General features: G+C 28.5%; 2 protein-coding genes across 2 annotated transcripts in view; one reads left to right on the top strand and one right to left on the bottom strand.

The window, feature by feature from the left end:
• The window catches only part of LOC111041805 (junctophilin-2-like), an 81,336-nt gene that overhangs the window by 45,089 nt on the left and 13,910 nt on the right, over nucleotides 1-22,337 (bottom strand). The window lies entirely within an intron of this gene.
• LOC111041817 (F-box only protein 6-like) lies at nucleotides 18,655-20,352 on the top strand. Its single transcript, XM_022326254.1, has 4 exons — nucleotides 18,655-19,456; nucleotides 19,560-19,815; nucleotides 19,889-20,021; nucleotides 20,100-20,352. The coding sequence occupies exons 1-4, from the start codon at nucleotides 19,126-19,128 to the stop codon at nucleotides 20,262-20,264; spliced, it is 885 nt and encodes a 294-aa protein (XP_022181946.1). The 5' UTR covers nucleotides 18,655-19,125; the 3' UTR covers nucleotides 20,265-20,352.

The raw sequence follows: 22,337 nt of genomic DNA on the forward strand, positions 1-22,337 counted from the left end.
ACATTATACAATTTAAAATGTCCACACAGTTTTTTTTAGTTAAAGTCAAATTAAAATTTATTATTATGTTTTATTCGTACAGACATAATAAATAATCGATACATACCGATTTTATTTCAAGATAAATATCTTAAATTATTTAAATATTTATTGAATTTCAATTTTTTTTTATTTAATTTTTTTAGCCATTTGGCCAGATAAAATTCTGTAGGTTCTTACCTACATTAAATCCATAAATTGCATATATACTCAACATCTTTTTTCATTTTCTAGTACCCACAATATCACATTATTATTATCATTTCTATGGTTCACAATAGCAAATCAAAAAAAAATTATCTTATTAGAAAGCAAAAAATGTTTTTTAAAAATCGTTATAAAATATTTTAATGATGAAGACGGTTCTAAAAATATTTTTTGGCTATGAAAATTGATATTTTTCAAAAAACATTATTTTGTGATTTCTATAATAAGTATTATATCATCTTTAAAGTATAAAGTACTCTATGTAATACATTCATGTGTGTGTGTATATATATAGATGTTAGTAAACGATTAAAAAAATTCGTTTTAAAAAATCGTGTTTATATCGTATAATATGACGGTGTTTTCAAAATAATATGTTCTTCGCGCTAGCAAACGAACGGCTAATGAAATATTTATTGCATATTAAAATATTCGTTTTTATTTTTACGACGAGCAAACACTTTTAAGACATTGTGTCGCTTTCCAAATGCTGCGTGGGACGCTATTGTGCCAAAAACTATTACTAGTGTGTACACGACGCTCACCCGCGGCCTGACGACCACATTATGACTTTATAATTATAACATATCATTATTATTATTTTTATGCCATCCCATTATAATATATATTTATACGTACACGGCCACTGGAGTTTTACCTCGCCGGTCTCTCGTCAATATTCTTTAACCTCAAGCAAGCGTGATGTACTCCACTTATAATAATTAATATTATAAACAGAATTATTAATATTATTATTACATTTTATTAGCAAGGAACAACCGAACGAACCAGCAGCAAGACTCTGTGGGTGAGACAATGGGACCTGCAACACATAAAAGCAGCTAATACGCCTAATAATTTATGTGATGATGACAATATATGTATATGAAATAGTCGTGAATTGTGAAAAAGTTTGCCGTTCATCGATGTGTCATAAAATTATATAAATAAGTCCGTAGTACGGCAAAAGCTGAGGTGAGCTCGAACTAGACAAAGTTAAATAGTTAAAACAAAGTCGAAAAGTATGTTTTATTTCAAACGTTACTAGTTGGTTCGTTTTCTAATGATAACTCGAATAGTGCAAAAGTCCATTGCAACAACATAGAATTTTCCAGATAACTATGAAAAATAATCTTGATAAAAGTTAAAACTATGTTTAAACAAATGTATCCGACTGTAGTTAAAAACGATCAATTAACTATTATTCCGTTGAATCACTAAACACACAACTATTTTTAATTAATTATGTTTTAAGATAATGTTTTATAGTAGTAATTCTTCTCCATAATAACTTTAAACGTACGTATAGAGGTACCTGCAGAGTAAAATAAACAGATTGATGCCTATATTTTAACTTGAAGTTGATCTTATTCTTAAGATGAATTGACTTAAGTAACTCAAGTTATTTTTTTCATTGCGTAAATTTCTAGCACATGAGGTGAAATCGCCTCTCGAGTCCTAGGATCTGTCTGTGACATTGAATCACACTAATTTATTTCGTTTTGGTACGGTTTTCTGTCGACTCGTTCATCTCACAATAATAAATGGTTACTCTTAATGAAATGAAAAAATCAATAATCCCCCAATGAATACTTTATTAGAACAATAAATAATTATTATTATTGACGATCGGTAATACTTTATTTACATACATGGTATACCCCTCACGTGTAAAATTCTATTCGAGTAATTATTATCTCTAAGACAAATATTATATTATTGACATTGCTTTGATTTTATCAAATATCCAACCAAAAAATTGTCATTGATGGTCGTTAAATGAATGTGCTTATTATTAAATACCAAAATATTATGATGATTTGTTTACAATCCGTCAAATTGAAACCGATTGGTAAACTTTTAAAGGGATTATAACAAACACTGGATGACTCGATGTGAAAAAGTTGGGCAAATGATACTACTTCAGCTTTAGATTATATTGATAATTATGGGGCCCGAAATTGTATGCACTAAAAATGTACGAAATATTCATGCATTTATGCACTGATTTTCATTAAAATAGGTATGTAAAAATAGGTGAACAAAAATATACATTTTTATTTACCTATTTTTTATGTTTTATGTAAATGAAATTTATTTAGTTTAAAAATGTATATAAATCATTAAATAATTAATAAGGAACAAAAAAGTGTATTAAATGCCAAATTGAAATAATTTAACCGTATTTTGTACAATGCATGTTGCATTTTGAACATTTACTCGTCCAAATAAAAATTCATGAGCAAAATATAATTAAAATAAAATAATTAGTTTTTAAATGTAATTTGTATAACATTTCTAAGTTACCTGAAGAGATACAGTTGACTACTAAAGACTTGGATGAATTTCCAAATAAAAATCCAAGTCGGTTTTTAGCAAATATATTCTTGAATCGAGAAAAATTTCACATTCACAAGACTTACTTAAGATATGGCGTTAAGTATTATCATTAATTAACTTAATACTATTTATATAATATATATTAAAAATTTTATAATGGTCCAAATATGCAAAATATGCAACATTTAATTTTGCATACCAACACATTAGCTTAAGATTCAAATCTGTAGTTTATCTAGCTACTTTTTGGACTATTAAAACAAAACATGCAAATTCATATAAATCTGGGCCCTATTGATAAATATATATATTTTAAAGTCTTTACAAGGTTGTGTCACAAATTTCGAGAATTTTAAGTTTGAAAAATCTTATAATGTGGATAAATACCTACAGAAGTGATTTATATTGTAAGAATGGCACTGTTATACATATAGCTAATGGAATCAAGTACAGAGAGAGTGGAAATATTTAGGTTATTGCGAAGAGAGTATTGTGTAGATGTTTAGAATGATTGTAACAAATTTCGGTTTGAGTTTTGAGAATTAGATCACTAAATTTAGATTCCGTAAGTCATTGCAAAACGAATCATAATTGTTCGCAATTTGTAAAAAGTTTAGTCTTAAATGATATTTTTGAACTTTAAACAGAGAAGATTTCTTAAATAATAATGGTTTTTAAGGCATGTTCTCTTTTTAATTTTAATGTGCAAGTAGATTACGCCAATGGGTATATGCTACTATCCATAACGAAAGGTTATTATTATTAATTTCATTAAGAAAACAAACAAAAATATTGTACAAAACACTTTCCGTATTACCATATTTCATGTTTGTGATTTATGGACTTTTGAACTTATAAAAATAACAACAACCTATATCGGAGGAATGTGTGTTACACTAACATAATTATAGGTACCTATTTTTTTTTTCCATCGATTAGTTGAAGTGTATTTGTAGTTTGTAAATGATGATGTTCTCTCCGTCCACGTATTATATTAAATAAATAAATGTCGACCCAACCATCTATCATCATATTATGATCCATCATTAGATTTTCAGTTGCGCTACTTTTTTTTAATACATCGACGTCCAAGAGTACAAAGTAAGAAATCGTATTATTAAACTGATACTTTATGTACCTATAGGTATACTTATATTTACTTTTTCGAAAAAATGATAAATCGAGGTTAACCAATGTTTTATATTTAGAAAATAAATGTCGTACAAGAAGTTTCCGTCAAGAAAATAGATTTTAACTTCGATAAAGTAATTTGATTTCTACAAATGGATTAAACAATTATAATCGAAGTTTCTTTAGTTACTTGTAAGTTATAATTCAACAAATAAAACCTGATTAGTGGTATAGTTATAAGCCGGAGGTTTTTACACTGCAAAAGTCTAAAATAATTGAATACATTGCTTTAAGCTCTTCAGCTATATTTCAGCAGTTGTTTAAATAACGTAAACATTATCGTTCGTCATCGTCGTATCATATTTACTTTAACACGAGTAAAATCTTAAACAACAATATCCACGAAAACATTAATTTCACTATAATAACATTATAGTTGAAGGATCAGGACAACTATATATTTACGCGATGACATTTAAGCGATATTATAATGTATATTATTATGTCCGTCACAGTGTCACACATTATTATTATAATTAAAATTGTAAAATATACAGATTTCTAGTGATTTCTACCTTTAGGTAGTTTTCGTATCAGTGAAAATTATAGCTGATGTCGTCCAAATGACCAAATCGTTCTATTTAAAGGCGACAATTCGATTAAGAGTCTCAAATTAGGAAAACTTTAACGGTTGACGTAATAACATCGTAATTTGATTATTTTATCGATTGACCTGCACTGCACAGCGTCGTCTTTTAAATTAATTTGACACGATCATAATGGACAATATTATAATATAATTTGTGTTCGAATAATGACATTAACTAAAAAATTATTAAACACAACGCTATACATAGTGTATGTGTCAAATAATAGTGCGTCATCGTATTTGAGAGGCGCCCTCATAATAATATTAAATTTAAAATCAAGACCGTCGTGTCATAATTATTTTCAGTGTCTAATACACTGACACCAATTATACCTAGGTATAAATTATCAACTAACGGCATACGACCTATAAGTTTATATATCAAACGCGAGATCCAAAAGCATCCTAACCATCCGGTAAACATCGAATTGTTTCGCAGTAAAACAATTTACGATAAACCGTCGTTGTTTGTCGGTTCTGTTATACAGGGTGATCCAACAAGCATACTCGCCCACATTGTTTCTTTTAATAATGAATTCGTTCAAATCCTGATTTTTGTAATTTTCAAATATACTCAAAGACCATATTTTCAAATGTTTGGTTTCGTTTTTGTACTACGTAAGGTATACTATGGTGATACATCAAAATTCTGCTTTTCTAATGAGAAACAACCTCTTTTACTGTAAATGAGTTAGTAACTTGTGGATACATTTTTTGAAAATGTTGATGAACCATGATTAGTTACTTAATTATTAAAATGTTTGTATTAAATATAGTAATGATCCTTAAAACTAGTTTTAAATAATTATAAAATAGACGTAAAATTGAATCTAGTATTCATTATACCTGATATATTATTATACCTATATTTTTAAAAAATATTATTAATATCGATAAAATAATATTGATGACCACAATTTTCAAATCCACATAGCCGATAGCCCTCATATCTTATAAACTCATTACTATGGATTTTTTATCCTTAGAACTCAAAGTTAAATAACGTAAGAACAAATTTCGATTTTGATACGTCGAAAATTTCAGAAAAATTATCTTCTGGATCATTTATAGTTGAATAGAAGCGTTCTCATTGGAAAAACAGAAGTTAGTATCTCCACAAGACACTCCTTATGTAGTACAAAAAATCTCAAGACTTTAAAAAAAATATGGTCTTAAAGTACATTAAACATTTTTAAAAAATCCGATTTTGAATAACAGCATTATTAGAGAGAAAAAGGGGATGTGCATGCTTGGTGGATCACCCTGTATATTATGTATAACAATATTATACGATTCGCGTTTATCCAAACAACTGTAACGATATTTGCTCGTACAACATTATTTATGACTACATGGCAATAATATATGGATTTTAATCGTGGAATATTGAATCCTGAACGCGGTGTAATATTTGTATATTTGGTTACTTTTTTGGTGAATAATTCATACCGCTGCAAGTACTTCCGTAATAAGTAGGTACCTACCTCATTGTTAGTATCGTGTAATATTTTATTAAAACGGCTGATAACGAAATTATTACAAATTATGGTCGTTGTTGTTGTCGTTTTATTTTAAAATGTACTCGACATACGGATATAATCTTACAGAAGATTTAGTTTCTTTAAGTGTTCCTCCATCGCAACATAAAACCACTCAGCTGAAAACACATATTTTAGTACAATTAATCACACGGAATTATACATTGGTAGATAGTTTAAAGAATCGCGTCGTGAAATGATTTCGATGTATGTAACATAGTGCATTTATTATTATTTTATATGAGCCAGCCACAACAATATCATAACATGACATAAATTATTATAATGAACGCTTCAAACCTTTATAACAGGTATAGTGTGATTAACCAACCATGGCCCTCTTTTGTACTTATTCAAATTATTTATTTATTCAAATTCTGATTTTGGCAATTTTCGAGTGTGACTTAAAAACCTCGTTAAAACTCATAATATTTTCAAACACTTAGTTTCCTAATAAGTATATTTAATAAGAAGTGCTCTGTTTTACACATGTGGCGGTGAAATTGTACAAACTTTTTTTAGATTCTTACCGGAGAGATGATTGTATTGATTTTACAATATGTGCTTATTTTTTCTGGGTTTGTTTTTAAGCGTTTTATATAAAAAAAAATGCTTTCGAAAGGTTTTAGAAAGTATAAAATCTTTTTTTGGTGAAAATGTGAATCTAGTTGGGGCTTTTGGTACCATGAAAGTTAAGAATTTACATAATTTATCAAAATAATCGGAAAACAAAATAAAAATTAGGGAAAAACAGAAAAAGTTTATTTAAAGTTTATTAAAAACTAATTTTAGTTTCAATTTAATTTTAGACAATATTAAATATTCAAACGAAAAATAACGATTTTAGTTTTTTAGTCGTTACTCAAAAATATTTTCGTTTGGATTCGAAACTTTTATGCTATATTGCCTATTTATAACACGATCACTATTCTACGGTAAGTCCGTGTTGACTGTTGACTCAAAAGTTAACATTAATAATATACATATGATATAATTATGATACAAATTCAACATACTACAATAATAATTAAATGCATTATTAATAGTAAAATAAATTACTATAGTATCGGTATAAATATATCATACAATTTAGTTAGTATTATAGGTCTTCGTTCAGAATCGATCTGCATAATATGCAATTAATTCAAATTTAACATATTATTGGCACATTACAAAGACTTTCCGAATGACGAGGTATACTCGATAGGTACCTTATGGCTTATACTGTACAGCAGAGCGGTTACCTACTTTCGAAATTTGTTTACAGTAAGTAATATTATTATTAAATAATAGTCAGAATTAAAGGTACAATATGTACAATATGGTCTTATTTGAAAAAAATAAATTACTTACGCCATGAGATCGGAGATACTCGTCCTTAATTTTTTTTAAAAATCTTGGTGTTATGGTGCAAACCAAATAAAGTATTACGAATAACTAGGGTATAGGTATTTATTTATTTTAGGATATTAAGTAATTATATAATAGACGTGTGTATCACATTTGTTATGGATTATCACGGAAATCACATCACACATATTAATAATTTGAAATATGAAATGGAATCACGAGAAAACATATGTTGAAGAATCTAAAAAATATGGGTTATTAGGGTGAATATTAAGGTATATAAGTTTATTTTTTGCATGAATATGGCCTAGGGCAGCGGTCCCAAACATGTGTCCCGTAATCAACCTATTTTGTTTCTTCAAATTATTGAAATTATATTTTTATAAAAATAAATAATCATCAAACAAAAATTCAACATCTACATCTTTGTAACTATAGTATAGAATACAGTTATATAATAATGATTTATAATCCATAACATAAATACATATTGCCTCAATTCATTTATTTTTATTTTGGATTAGTAAAAATATGTAAAAAACAGTTTTCCCGCGATCCTTTGACACATAAATATATGGCCTGTTGGTCAGGTTATTTAAGTTTGAGACTACTGGCCTAGGAGGGAGATAACAACGTTATATTGAGAGTAATTATTCCTTTAAGAATAGCCTGGACTGCTCCCTGATAACATAAAATATTGTCAAACTTCTAAACTATAATAAGCCTGACCACCAAATTCAGAATACATCATTGTTTACTTAGGTAACAAAAAAATTATAGCTAAACATAAGAAATTACAAATGTCTTCAATCTGTAACTTTCTAAACTAATTAGTAATTACCATACATGTGATAGTAAACGTTTTCGAGGAAATCTCGTACTAGATTATATAGGATAAATTCTGCACTTGCTATGTGCATTCGTAAATAGCATAATATTGCATACACATTTGTTCTGAAACTATAAGAAATGCAATGATACATTTTTTTTTAACTGTTAGACTATTTTTCAGTATTTTTAGATGATTTTCCATAAAATCACTTGCATACACCCTTGTTTTAAAATAATGCACACAATTCGTCCTCCGAGTTTCTTTCTGAACGTGACTGGAGTATAGAAAGCCAGAAAGATATAACATGTGATTTAAACAATTATGTAAAACAAAGTATACTATTTTACTGACACGTGTGCGTAATTCACGTGGTCATTGAATAAAATATAAAAGTACTTACACCTACCTACCTACCTACCTATACAAACATAATATACCTACAATTTGTTCTGATTCGTGGCGCTTGTTGCGGATCAATATCAATGCTGTAATTCGATATTATATATTTTTTTTTTGTGTAAATGTCAAAATGAAAATAAAAAAATAAATGTATAATTTACAAAATTTCGGAAAGTATAAAGGGCTGTCAGTAATACGCATATTATAAAATAAACGCGTCGAGTTCGAAGTGCGCGCGCACACACACACACACACACACACACACACACACACACACACACACATAACACACACACACACACACACACATACACACACACACGACACACACGCTGCCGCAGCCGTCAGCCCGGAATACCGAGTCTCGAACAGTTGTATAGTCGCACACCCATTAACGCGGTAGGTATTAAAAATAGAGAATGACCCTTTCGCCGATTCCGTATCATATCGTTGGCCCCGGTTAATATTTAGTTATTCCGACATTTAGAGTCATGGGCATTTATTATTACTATTATTATTGTTATTATTATTATTATTATTATTATTATTATTATTATTATTATCTGCACTGCTGCTGCGGCTGCCCTTTCAGCCATTTCGTTTTCACCGCTTGTTTTTGACTATTTTTTAAGTGTACAGGTATAATTATAATTTCATATTATTACATATGCAATAATTGCCTACATGCATATTTAATATAAGCTCGGCTACATATGGCTATGGCGTATTGCATGTATATAATATATATATAGCCATATAGGTAACACATAGTGCAGTTTATTATGTTAAACGTTTTTTTAATTTTATTTCATTGCGAGTAACTCGTCGTCGTGCAAAATGTAATCCGATAAAATTCACCGAGCTCAGTGCCATCTCGACGGGCGATGTAATAATAATATTATGTATATAGATAAATTCGGTTATTCACATACGTACACCTAATGAATTAATCTGAAAACGCACGAGTTCAAAACCATTAAACCGATAATGGACGGAGAAAACAACCAGCTGTTTTTGGACGAGTTACAAATGTTTCAGCAAAATGTCAAACGTTTGTGATAAGATTTTAGGGTTTGTTAAAAACAGCAGCAAAATATAACTCATTCAGAATTACGATTAAAAATCCGATTAGTTCGTTTGGAGGATTCGTACTTGGTAGTTTGGTTGAACGAACAACAAAAGATGATTTTTTTTTCTTTTCTTTTCTGTTTTACGCAGCTGGTGAATAAAAAAAAAACTACATAAGGATAGAAACTATAAACAACGTTAAACGCTTTACGCCCGAAATAACGCTCAAACCTTAGTGCCCGTAAACGTGAAAATCCATCAACGTTTTGCTATATTCGAAAACCCTTTTCAGCCCCAAGTGATCAAAATGATGCTGCGATACACCAGAATTAATCAAACTTGAATAGCTGTAGGTAACGTTCGAATTTCCAGTTCAATCGAACTTTAAATAAAAGAACGCATGACAAATAATTTGATTGAATGTAAGTAAAAAGTACTCGCCGAGCTCAATTTATCGAACAATGATTAAATTATTAATTAAAATCTTAATTACATCAAGATTCATCATAATTGGTATTATTGTCTATATCGATTCACTGTTTTTTTTCGGAACCATCTCAAAAACTACCTAGGTAGTTCATATACGATAATTACTTCTCTAAAGATTAAATTAATTACATTCAATTTAAAAATTCCCACATGAAACGTTATAAAAGTTTTTTCAATACATAAATAATCAAAAACCGTAAATACAAAAAACCTCTCATTTTATTGTAAATGTATAACCATTAGTTTCACTGTGAAACTATGGGCAAAATAATATTTTTATACTTCCTAATAGTTAAACATTATGATGATGGATTCACCTATTATTTTTTTATTTATTACTACCGATAGAGTAAGCAGACCGCTGGTATCAATCAGTGGGTAATATTGTCAGGGGGGAACAAAATTAAAATAGATTATAAAACTTATTGTTCAATTAAAATTATTGGTTCACTGATATGAGCATTTTTTTTCAAATTTCTATAATAATAAGAATGTGTAATATTATATACAATAATATATGTTTATTATAATGTGATTAATATTTTGTAGTATACTTTTATAATTATTTCAGTTTTTGTTTTAAACTGTTTTAGTGTGAATTTTTATATAATGTGTATTTTAGATTTTTTGTGAAATATAATGTATTTTATTTCATAATGTATTTGTGTTTGGTTCTTATAGTTGCTCAACGTATTATATATAATAAGTAGGTAGTAACAAGTAACAATAACAATTAATTACTTTACGTAACAACAGTGACAGTGTATGTACTTACTGTTCGGTGTTTGTTGTTCATAATTTTCATTAATCTGATAATAATTTTAAATAATTAAATTATTTTGTTCGTTGAACAAAACTACAACCCGAACTAACTGGAATTTACTGAACACCTAAAGCCAAAAACCCGAATAAACCTGAACTCGTGTTCTTTAGTTTAATCTATTTTGCTTTGAATATCGTCGTATAGATTTTAATAAATACTATAAAGATATAATGGACATATAAATTAAATCCAATAGTCAATAAGTTATGTTTTAGAGTTAGGAGAAATTATTTTATCCATATATGATCCACCCTCACCAGTTTGCGATTGCAATAGAAGATAAGTTTATCCGTCTTACTGTGCATTTGTGTATTGATCGAGCAACCTAACTCTGGAACGGAAATTTATGTTGCCTATAATTTTGTAATTAGATGATCAAGTTTTAATATTCTGTTTTATTCCGCTCTTCCTATAAATCTATAATCCTACATTAAAATAATAATAATGACACATAGGTACACGAAGGATATTTTCGACTTTTTAAGTCCATTTTTGAGAGGTAATAACAAAACAATGGTCACCTAATACTATGGTATTCATAAGAAAAACAGTGTTTAATCCGTTTATCAAATTCTATTCTAGATTTCGAATTATTTAATCATTTAAGATTTCAAACTACATCATGAAAATTGAGTGAAATAATGAAATGTAATTGTATTATTTCAAGATCGATGCCACATTATTTTTTAATTATGTCCAATATCCATAAACAATTTTAAAATTGTGATAATTTAACACTATATTGTTTATAATAATATATTAATTAGGTAAATTCTTATGTATAATATAGAATGACAAAAATATATGGGCTAGGTGTAGGATATTTTTTAATTTATTAATAATGCTACAATAATAGGTAAGTAAGTACAAATATTTGTATTTTTTTCCTTGCTTAATTTAAAAATCATTGAGAATTTCCAATTCTGACCTCCCCAAAATATTAACTAGACAGCATTTGTTACCAGAAACCACCATAAAATTTGATGATCAGAGAATTTTTCCTACTAGAAAAAGTGCGCCAAACACAAAAAAAAACCCACATCTTTGTACAAAATCTATAGTGTATATTATTTTATTTACAGTTATATCTTTGGTATGGTCTTATGCATGAGACATTGCTAAACATATATTTTTATTTCTCAAAACACTCGTGTATTGCTTTAATCCGTACACTACAGTACAAAAACTCATGAAAATATGCTCAAATATGTATCAAAAAGTCGCACAATGTACCTAAATCGAATATACCTATAAACCTGAAACCCGACTACGGTTATCAAACCATAACTTCATATTATGTGCATTAAACACTTGTAAACATTACATTTCTACGAGGGTTGCGTGTGAACTTATACATTAATTCGATATGACGAACGAGTTCCGAGGGTGGTTTGTTTCCGAAGAAACTATAGTTCTCGGGAAATTGCTGTTTATGAGGTAGTACGCCTATTTATGGCCGCCGGTCGGTATACGATAATATAACGTATAAGATCGTCGTTTATCAGCATTCGCACCACAAATCTAAAATTGCAAAATATTATGAAAGGGCAATATCAAGCATTAATGTTTTGTTTGTTGAGAGTAAAATTGAGATAGTTATTAAACTGTTAATACGTATATGAGTTGTACGAATTGAAAACTGCTCATTATAATACGTCCGTTTTTAAATTAAAGCTTATTAGACAAAAATGATTAACGTACCTACCATTAAGGCGAAATATTGATATTTTTCAAGCATTTTAGTACATGTAATTTATGCCTGCCACCAATTTACCACCATATTTAAGTGCTCATGTTGACTAATCAGTAATCTTTACCAAAATATTAAAACGTATGATATTATAATATTAAATTTTAAATTTTGTAAAATTACATATAATTTGAGCCACATCTAAATACTAATTTAGGTAATCTGTGCTACTACAAAATGGCATAACACGTAATCTGTGTCACACTTCAAATTTAAATGATTGATTAATCTAATCAATTGACCATTCTCATCACATGAAATGTAAATAAATAACATGATGGACTATTAATCACAAGAGCAATTAGGCAATGAATTATAATATTCCAGATTTATACGTATTTTGTTAATAGCTAAAATATTGATCATTTATATATTTATCATTTTATCGATATATAATATGCTATCTATAGCATTTTATCCCTTACCTCCACAAACATTTAAAATGTATTATGACTATCAATTAAGAGGATCCTACCCGCGCGTCTGTTGTCTCCGTCTTACCAACTTACGACGTAGCAAATTTTCGTTCACTAGTTTGAACAGTGTGCGGTTGGTTTTGATATTAGAGTGAATTTAAGTAGTATCAAACTTTTAGGTAAGAACTTATCCATGCTTAAACGACGGCGGATTTTCGATATTTTTAATTTCAAGCAAGATACGAGTATGTATAAAATAATACAGATCAGAAATGCTCATATCTCGCTTGAAAATTAAAATATCCAAAAATCCGCTGACTCTTAAGCATAGATAATGGTCTTACCTAAGACTTTGATAATAGGTCAATTCACTCTAATATTAAAACTAACAGTACACTATTGAAACTAGTGAACGAAAATGTTCTATGTCGTACGCGTGTAAGACGGAGACAACAAATTCATGGGTAGCGTTCAGCTCTTCAGATTAATATCTACCTATTTTGGACATAGATAATATGGAAATATATATTATTATCTATAATTTCGATTAGCTATTGCTATTCTTATGCCGGGTCGTATGAAGAATCACTAAACATTTAACAAATCAATAGTGAGCTAATAATGGCCCTTTAAATATGATTTAGTGGCCCATGATTGGTCCATTACAATTTATTGGAACATTAAATTAATACATTTTATATGCGAATCGACATTAATTTGGTAATTTCATTTTGAATTAATAATTATTATGAACATTGGACACTGATGGCATTATTAATATTATTCTTTGCTAGATCCCTAGATATTCGAGCTTATATTTTATTTTTGCTGATAAGATTATAAGGCTGCTATATTGTTCTATCTTGCAGCCATTCGGTGTTTTTACTCCTTCGACGCTTGTAAAAAATAATATAAAGTAGAAACTAATAATAAACTCTTTCGAACAGTTTGAGTTTTTAACTCCGTGGTAGGTACCTATGACAGCAAATAAAAATATTGGTATTGTATTTACGCTAACCTAGTTCGATATTTTGTTTATTTATCTACAAGAGTGTATACTTACTACTAGATATTTTATAAGGCCGCGGGCCGAATATATAGTAGTCGATTTTATCTTGAATCTCATAAAATAACTTTTTAATAAATTCTTATTTGTATTAAAATAGAAATTGTGTACTTTTCCAATGACAATATGTCAATTTGAATTCAATAATACGTATATGAATTGTGTTACTGCTTTTAGACAATATTCGGTTTTACACAATATCCGTCATCTTTATATTTGTTATTCATTTTTATTCGTAAGTAGGTACCCTTTATAATCCATAATAAAAATTAAATTTTATTTTATTAAACGTTCTTTATTGCAATACATTTAAAAAATAATCAAACTAACAATATTTTTTTAATTTTTAATATATTTTAATACCTACAGAAAAATATGGAATGGAATATTTTTTTTCTTTAATTTTTACAAATGAGTTTCTAACACAGACATTAATATGATACCTCGACAATTATTATAAACATATTACATAATATTATATCATTGGTAATTAGACGAAATGGAAGATATAAACCAAGTAATGTCATCGGTACCTACCTGACTACCTATAATCATAATTTAATCAAACATATTTATAAAAATATTAAAAAATTATTAAATTGCATTAAATTATTAAAATATTTATGCAAACATCAGTTCGGTTTTCTAATAAATTACAATACCATTTAAAATAGTTGATGTCTAAATGTCATATCAAAAACGAAAATGAGATGATTCACTTTGTATTTTTAGAAAATTATATAAGTTATATTAGGAAGATGCACACGTGAACATTTTCGTGTATACTTTAGTTTTATTAATAGAATAATACAATACTGAATACGAGCAAAATGTCCCTTATCACTGAACAAAACTGTAAATGAATGAGGCTTATTACATCCAAACAATGTAAAATGTAAATAAATTATAAAGGTTAGGAACCAACCTACATTATACCGACACACTTAGATATTGAGTTGTTTTTATAATATACCGCAGACCTCAATAAGTATATTGCACATTAAAAACTATCAAAATAATTGTTTTTGCAAACATTAACTACATTAATTTTTATAACAGAAACTCAATTATAATATTAGACATTTGGCTAACTGTATACCTACACGTATAATATATATTTTTCTCTCTATAACATAATATTCAATAAATGTATTAAAAGAAAACCCTAAAATAGTATCGAATTGCGTGACTTGCAAACCAAATAGTTTCATTGTCCCAATGTCATGAAAAACAGAATTGGTTTGAAATTTAATAATATTGATTTTAAAAACTCTATGAATAGCCATAAAGTAGAATAAAGTAAAGAAAAAAATAACAGCTTACTATTTTTATATATAACACACGAAATTTATTATTCAGCAAACTAAATAGTAAATATTTGCTTATATTTAATTGAATTTGAGACTGAATAGTTACACGACTATACGAGACATTCAAATTCAGAGTAGGTATTAAAAAAATTGTTTCTAGTTCTAAATGCTAATCATAGATAAATGCAACACAGGCACGCTACGCCGAAAACAAATAGTTCCTATCACTACGTGTGCTCGCCAGACTTGGTAGAAAATTAGAAAAAGCGATACCTAAATACATATAGCCCATATAGGTATAGGTGTGAATGTGAATGATGATAGAATTGAGACGCACTTTCGTTATGACTTTAGGGTGGAAAGGAATCTCGGCTGGCAATGATTTCTAGATTTATTTAGAATTAACAATTTGTATTGTTTTGAACTTTTGACCACGAAGACTAGAATAAAGAGACCAAATTCCATTTCTGAGAACGTCCCGAAATAAATTACACGATTAAAAGGCCACGGGCTTGCGATGCGTACGCTAGAGCTACAACTTTAACCCGTGTAGTATAGGGAATATCAATGATTTTTTGCGTTTTTAGGAAAACATATTATACAATATTTTGAACCATGACCTTTTCAGATTTTATAGCTTGCGCGATTACAAATTTATAGATGTAAATATTATGTGTAGGTACTCATATTTCATAAACATTCAATATTCTTAAGACGCTAATTTGAGTTGAACAATACATACCGCCATATCGGTATAAAATAAAACACATGTGTATGGTATATTCGGCTCAGACTGACTGTGAACACAGACATATAGATATAGATATAAAATACCTACTAAGGTATTTTTGTATTTTTGTTTACTTTATATAGCACCTATATCTTATGTTTTTCATGCGATCTAGACATCTTTCTCATGTTTATATCTATAATCAATTATGTTTAATGTATTTTTATGTTTTTTTTTTATTTCATTTGTATTGAATTGCTGTTTTAGAAATTCTATTATACAATCTAAGTTTATCCACATATGCACTACTTTAACTCTCAACCTCCAACACAAGCCTTATGCTTACAGGTGGTTGATAAAAAAAATTAAAAATAGAAAGAAAATAACTTGACATAGTGTTAGCCTTAGCGGATTGCATAAATTAATTGTGTACACAATAATAAAAAAAATATTCATGAAAAATACACATAATATGCTTCACATTTCACATTTATTATATTAATGCGTAACCGTTCGGGCTATACAATCTAAAAAGGGTTATGGTTCAAAATAATGTATATTATTTTCCAAGAAACGAAAAAAACATAAATATTCCCAAAGGTGCGCGGGTAAAGTAACAACTCTAGCGTACACAGCGTAGCCAGTGGCCATTTCATCGTACTACTTGACACGGCTACGGCGGTGCTGGTTGGCGCGGTAGGCCGGCAGCTGTGTTGAGTGTGAGGACAAGTGGCAGCCGGCAGGTGAATGGTGATGCGCCGACGAACACGCTCAAGCGGTATGTATCGTAAAATGAAAAGTATCGTTTTATGTTGAGTCAAAAACAAGAATAAATGTGGTCACTCGGCGAAGCAATAGTCGACTAAAAATCACAATGATTGATAAGGCGTTTACCTACTATACCTACATAATATTATTTTATCGTGTCGGACGGGTTGCGGTCGGAATACACGGCGATGGTGTGGTTGGGCCGACTTATCTTTCACAGTTTCACGTCCTTGTGCCCTGGCGGCTTGAGAGTCAACAGTATCGGTTTGACACAACCTGTGGAGTCGATGGTGGTTGGTAAAAACTAAAAGCGTAGACCGGTCGCTGCGGCGCCTGTACTTCGTGCTGCAGGTTGCCGTTGTGCACCGTGCCAGACTCTTTGCGGTACGACTGTACGAGTTTGTTCTCTTGTTTTAATCTTAACGGTTTTCATGACTGATAAATCGAAGTGATAATGATTAATAATATAATGATATGGACTGCTCGTGGCACCTGGGTATCATAAAATTGCGATCATAACTACTATAAATGGACAATTAATCATTTATTAAAAAACGATATGATATAAAATCAGCATAAACATACTAGGTACCTACCTAATTAGTTAATGTACAACGCCTCCCACACACCACGTATATCGTATATGTAACTCTGTAAGTAGTACCCATGACCTACCTACGTATCTCTATGTTCGCACAGTTCGTTTTTCTACAGAAAAAATGTTTAGTATAAGCCGAAATGGTACGCTAGGACGACACAGATTTACCGTATCACACATTACGGTGATTACGCACTCATTGTCCACCTAATTGCCACTAGCACAAATATAATATAATATTAACCGTGTAGGTGCACATCAAATTTTTTTTTCATCATACCTTACTATAGACATGGAAATATAGTATAAATGTATTTGTTCATAAGGTTTGAAGAAAAAAAAATGTTGATGTGTATCACTGTAAATATTTTTGTGTGAGAGACAAATAGGTGGACAATGAGTGAGTAATCGCCGCAATGTGCGATACAGTAAATCTGTGTCATCATAGAGAAACATTCCCGCTTGAAACAAAAATTTTACCGTGGAAAAACAAAATTTTGAAAATACAAATACACACTACTGCGGTGAACCTTAGCGGCAAACTACTATATAGACTATGGTTGCTATTATATTTCAAAAAATATCCCACACGAAACGCTCAGTAATTTTTATGATAATGCAATTATTATGCGATGGGCCTATTTATTTCGTAGAGTTGTGCGACCACCACAGATATATACTAATTACTAGATGCCCGACTAAATATACCACTGCGTATTGGTGTTTGAAGCCAAATAGGTTGGGCAATGTTTACTATCTGTTATCAATATAATTATTATGATAACATAATAATATTATTATTATAAAAAATGTACCTACTACCAAACACTAATGAGTACTTTAAACTATTTGCTCCTACGAGTACTGGTAAGTAGTAGTACTACCATGTGATTTAATAATACAAATTTTAAATTATTATAAATATTATAATTTTGTCTGTTATCACTAACATTGATAACATCGGCTTGTAAACAATGCCCAATATGCATTATGACTGTAGAATTATGTTGGCTTCAAGTATGGGAACCGTGTCGGGCAATTAATAATTATTATATATCTGCGACCACTGACCAGTACATCAACAACCTAGATGGTGAGATAAAGAAATGGTATCACCTTATCGTCTGTATATCGTGGTATGTTTATGTATCTGTGTGTATATCTTGGAATAATCCACCTTGGAATACAGTTTAAGAAAATCTTAAAAGAAAAAATGAGATATCATGGAATAGTAAGCACATTTTTGTGTACTTGTCCTTGACCCCGGAGATTATAAAATAAATTTATTCGACAACTACGTCACGTCTACACGTCTTCTTAGATGATAAATGATTTGTTCTTCTTTGATATCATATTTATGCTTTATCTGCTTGGTTGGATTCAGAAATTGTACCTGTCTTTCTACTAGCAGACAATAACAGTCCATTTCTGTATAAGTGAAAAGTCTTATACACGCTCATAGATTTTTATTTATTTAACATATATTGTTACCTCGTCTAGTGTTTTGTTTAAGTATAATTGTTTAAAATATTTCATTGAAAATAAATTTAAAATAATTTTCTTTTGGTGTTAGCATTAACTACATATTGTTATTGATAGGTAACAAATTAGTAATTACGTCAATGATGACGGAAGTGTTTACACATAATTATGGACATTTTGATTTACTGCCGAATGAAATGGTAATAAATATATTAATCTCCATCGACGTGAACACTCTTTTCGATTGTAGACTTGTGTGCAAGAGATGGCAGAAACTTATAGACACTTATGTATTTCAAGAAAAAGCTTTTCGAGAAAATAAGTTTGTGAATAATGGTCAAGGATACTACAGTTTCTCACAAATCAGTGCCAACGATGTTAGAAGACTAGATTTACCGTGGTACGTGTTCTATATTATATGCAAATACGATCCCTTCAATCGAAATTTAGTGAAAAATCACTGTGGACAATGTAAGTAAATAAAAAATTTATTATGAATCGGGTTTAACATTATCTCTGATCAGAATTAAAAATAATTCATACAATTTCATGATGATTTTTATATTAACTACAGATGGATGGAAGTATTGGGAAAGTAATAATGATAGTTTTTCAAGCCAAAATGATCTTAATTGTTTTTGGACGGTTGAACAAATACCTCAAAGTGCACATTTAATGCTGGACGATTCAAATTTTGATGGGCATACAAGCTGTTTTTCATCCTATGAAAAACGTAGTCTTACAAAGGATCAAGAAATTGTATTCAAAGATCATGGTTTGAATGATAATATAATGAAGACTCTTCAACCTCAAATTGCAGTTAGTGCATGGTAAGTACCTACTAATATTTAAATATAATATATTTTCTTTTTTTATCAAATAATAAAACAAAATGTGTTGCAGGTATAGATGTGCAAATCATGCGGCCGGCAAATATACGTTACGAGTATATCTTAATAATGCGTCCAAACATCTTTTACAAGCACATATTATTTCTAAAAAGATGTCAGAAGACAGAATCAGTCTATGGAATAAAGTTTGTATATTAATCCTAATATTAAAAAAAATATTTCAAAATATTTCAACAAAATTATTATTAAATATTGTTTTTTAGGTTTCATATATGTTTCAAACTGAGGGCAATGAGTCTTACTTAACTATATCTCATTACATGGAAAACAGACCACAATTCCCATTGCTATTATATGTTATTGATGGTTTTAAAGTATCCGGCTCTGTAATAAAAATTTTGCTACCATCAAAATTTAAATCTAAATGAGAGATTCATATTTGATGAAACATTACAATATTTATATTAACAGTAGGTACTCAAAAATTAGATAAACATACCCAGAAATATAATTTTGTAACAATAATGTTTTTTTCTATACCTATGTATTAATTAATGTTAATTATATTTAAATACTTAATGATATAAATTGGACAGTAAGATAAATTAATATTTTATTAAATAAAAAAATAATAAGTAACTGTAGATCTAAGGCTTATTTTTATTACTTTATTAATATTTACTTATAAATACTTGAAGTTAAGTTCATTTATTCGTGGTTTCAAACATATCATATTCATTGTAATATTGTATGGATAACATATTTTACAATATAAATATATAACATAATTTAAATACTGTCAAATTAGTAGATGTAGGTTTAAAATGTTTACAGAAGTAATTATAGTTTGAAAAATTATATAAACTGTAAACCATTACAAATTTAAAAAATGTTATAATATTTTATATAATTGTTCAATAAATTGAGCGATGAATTAATTGGTGTTACAATGATGATTTTTATTGTGTGTCTGCCATCGACCTGGAGCAGTGAAAATGCTTCATTCTACATCTTTAACTTTCAGAGCATTTTCAGGTAAAATACCAGACTTTAAGAGAAATTTAATACATTCTACTATTGCTTAAATCGTAATGTTCAATACAAAATAAAATTTTCCAAATATTCAAACTAATATGTATCTCCTACTTTTAAAATCAAGCTATTTATTAGTATTTGAAATTTTAGATTTTTTTCTCTGAATGTTAATTTTTATGCTTGGCAAAAAACTTGACAATTATATACAATTTAAACAGATAATTATTGTTATAAATTTAAATCATTTTTAATTAGTGTAACTAAAGCTTATACATTTAATACAAGAATCCTTGTAAGTTCTATCAAAAATATAAAAATCTCAAATGTTATTAAAGTTTTACCCAAAAAATATTGATTTTATATAATATGTTTTTGTACGTAATTCAAAAATATAATTCATACTTTGGGTATTTGAAACTTATTGTCATTACACATATGTACCTATTATTATTTACTATACACAATGAAATGTTCTAAATATTAAAATTAATTTTAAGCTATTTATGAGACAAGTCTATTCACACTGTTTTAGGGTACATTTGTATAAACTTATTTGCTGATAATAATTATTGTAATATTTATGAAATAATTATTGATAATTATTATAAAATTTAAGTGTGATATTAGTTGTTGGTAAAAATTAGTTCAACCTGCCATAGGTATTACTTATAGAAAAATAAATTACTAATAGTAATATAAATAATATCAATAGAAATATGACTATCACTTTATCGATCTCTACTCAGAAAAGTTTTTGGTATGCAAAAAATGTTTTGTCAAAGTATCCCATGCACATTTGTATACTAGTTAGTCATTAGTTATTAATCTGCATAATACATAGTTAGTTATTACTTATTATATTTTTATTCATTCATAGAATGACAACTTAATTGAATAATATTTAATATTATAATATTTGCAGGTAATTAATAATATTTTAACAATTAATTGTATGCATTATTACATATGTATTTTATAAAACTAATCATAGTATTTTTTAATATTTATTAAAGTTTTGTCCATCATCAAATTAGGTACCCACGCGACAAATGGCAGGAAATGTATATATTTGTAAATGTTTATGCTGAATACTTAAATGTATGATGTTTGTTGTGTTAATTATTGCTATACATAAATATCTAGGTAACTACATAAAGGATATATATAGTTATGTATTCCAAGATTGTAAATTATAACTTATAATACATAATAATACTATTAACCAGGTTAAGTGTTTAATATTATTTTGATTTCTATATTGATCTACAGCAAGGACTATTAGTTACCTATTGGTTATAACATATTTATAATATATAAGATCTAATAATATATATTGATATTTGATTACATAGGTACCGTTATTATTAGAATTATTCTAATTGCTTACTAAAATTGAATTATGTAGGCGTTATTTTATTTTATTTGTTGGGTCAAAAAGCTTGAAAATTTAATACAAAGTTTCTAAT

Source organism: Myzus persicae, unplaced genomic scaffold (genome assembly GCF_001856785.1).
Source record: "Myzus persicae strain clone G006 unplaced genomic scaffold, MPER_G0061.0, whole genome shotgun sequence".
In the NCBI taxonomy this organism is placed as follows: Eukaryota; Metazoa; Arthropoda; class Insecta; order Hemiptera; family Aphididae; genus Myzus; species Myzus persicae.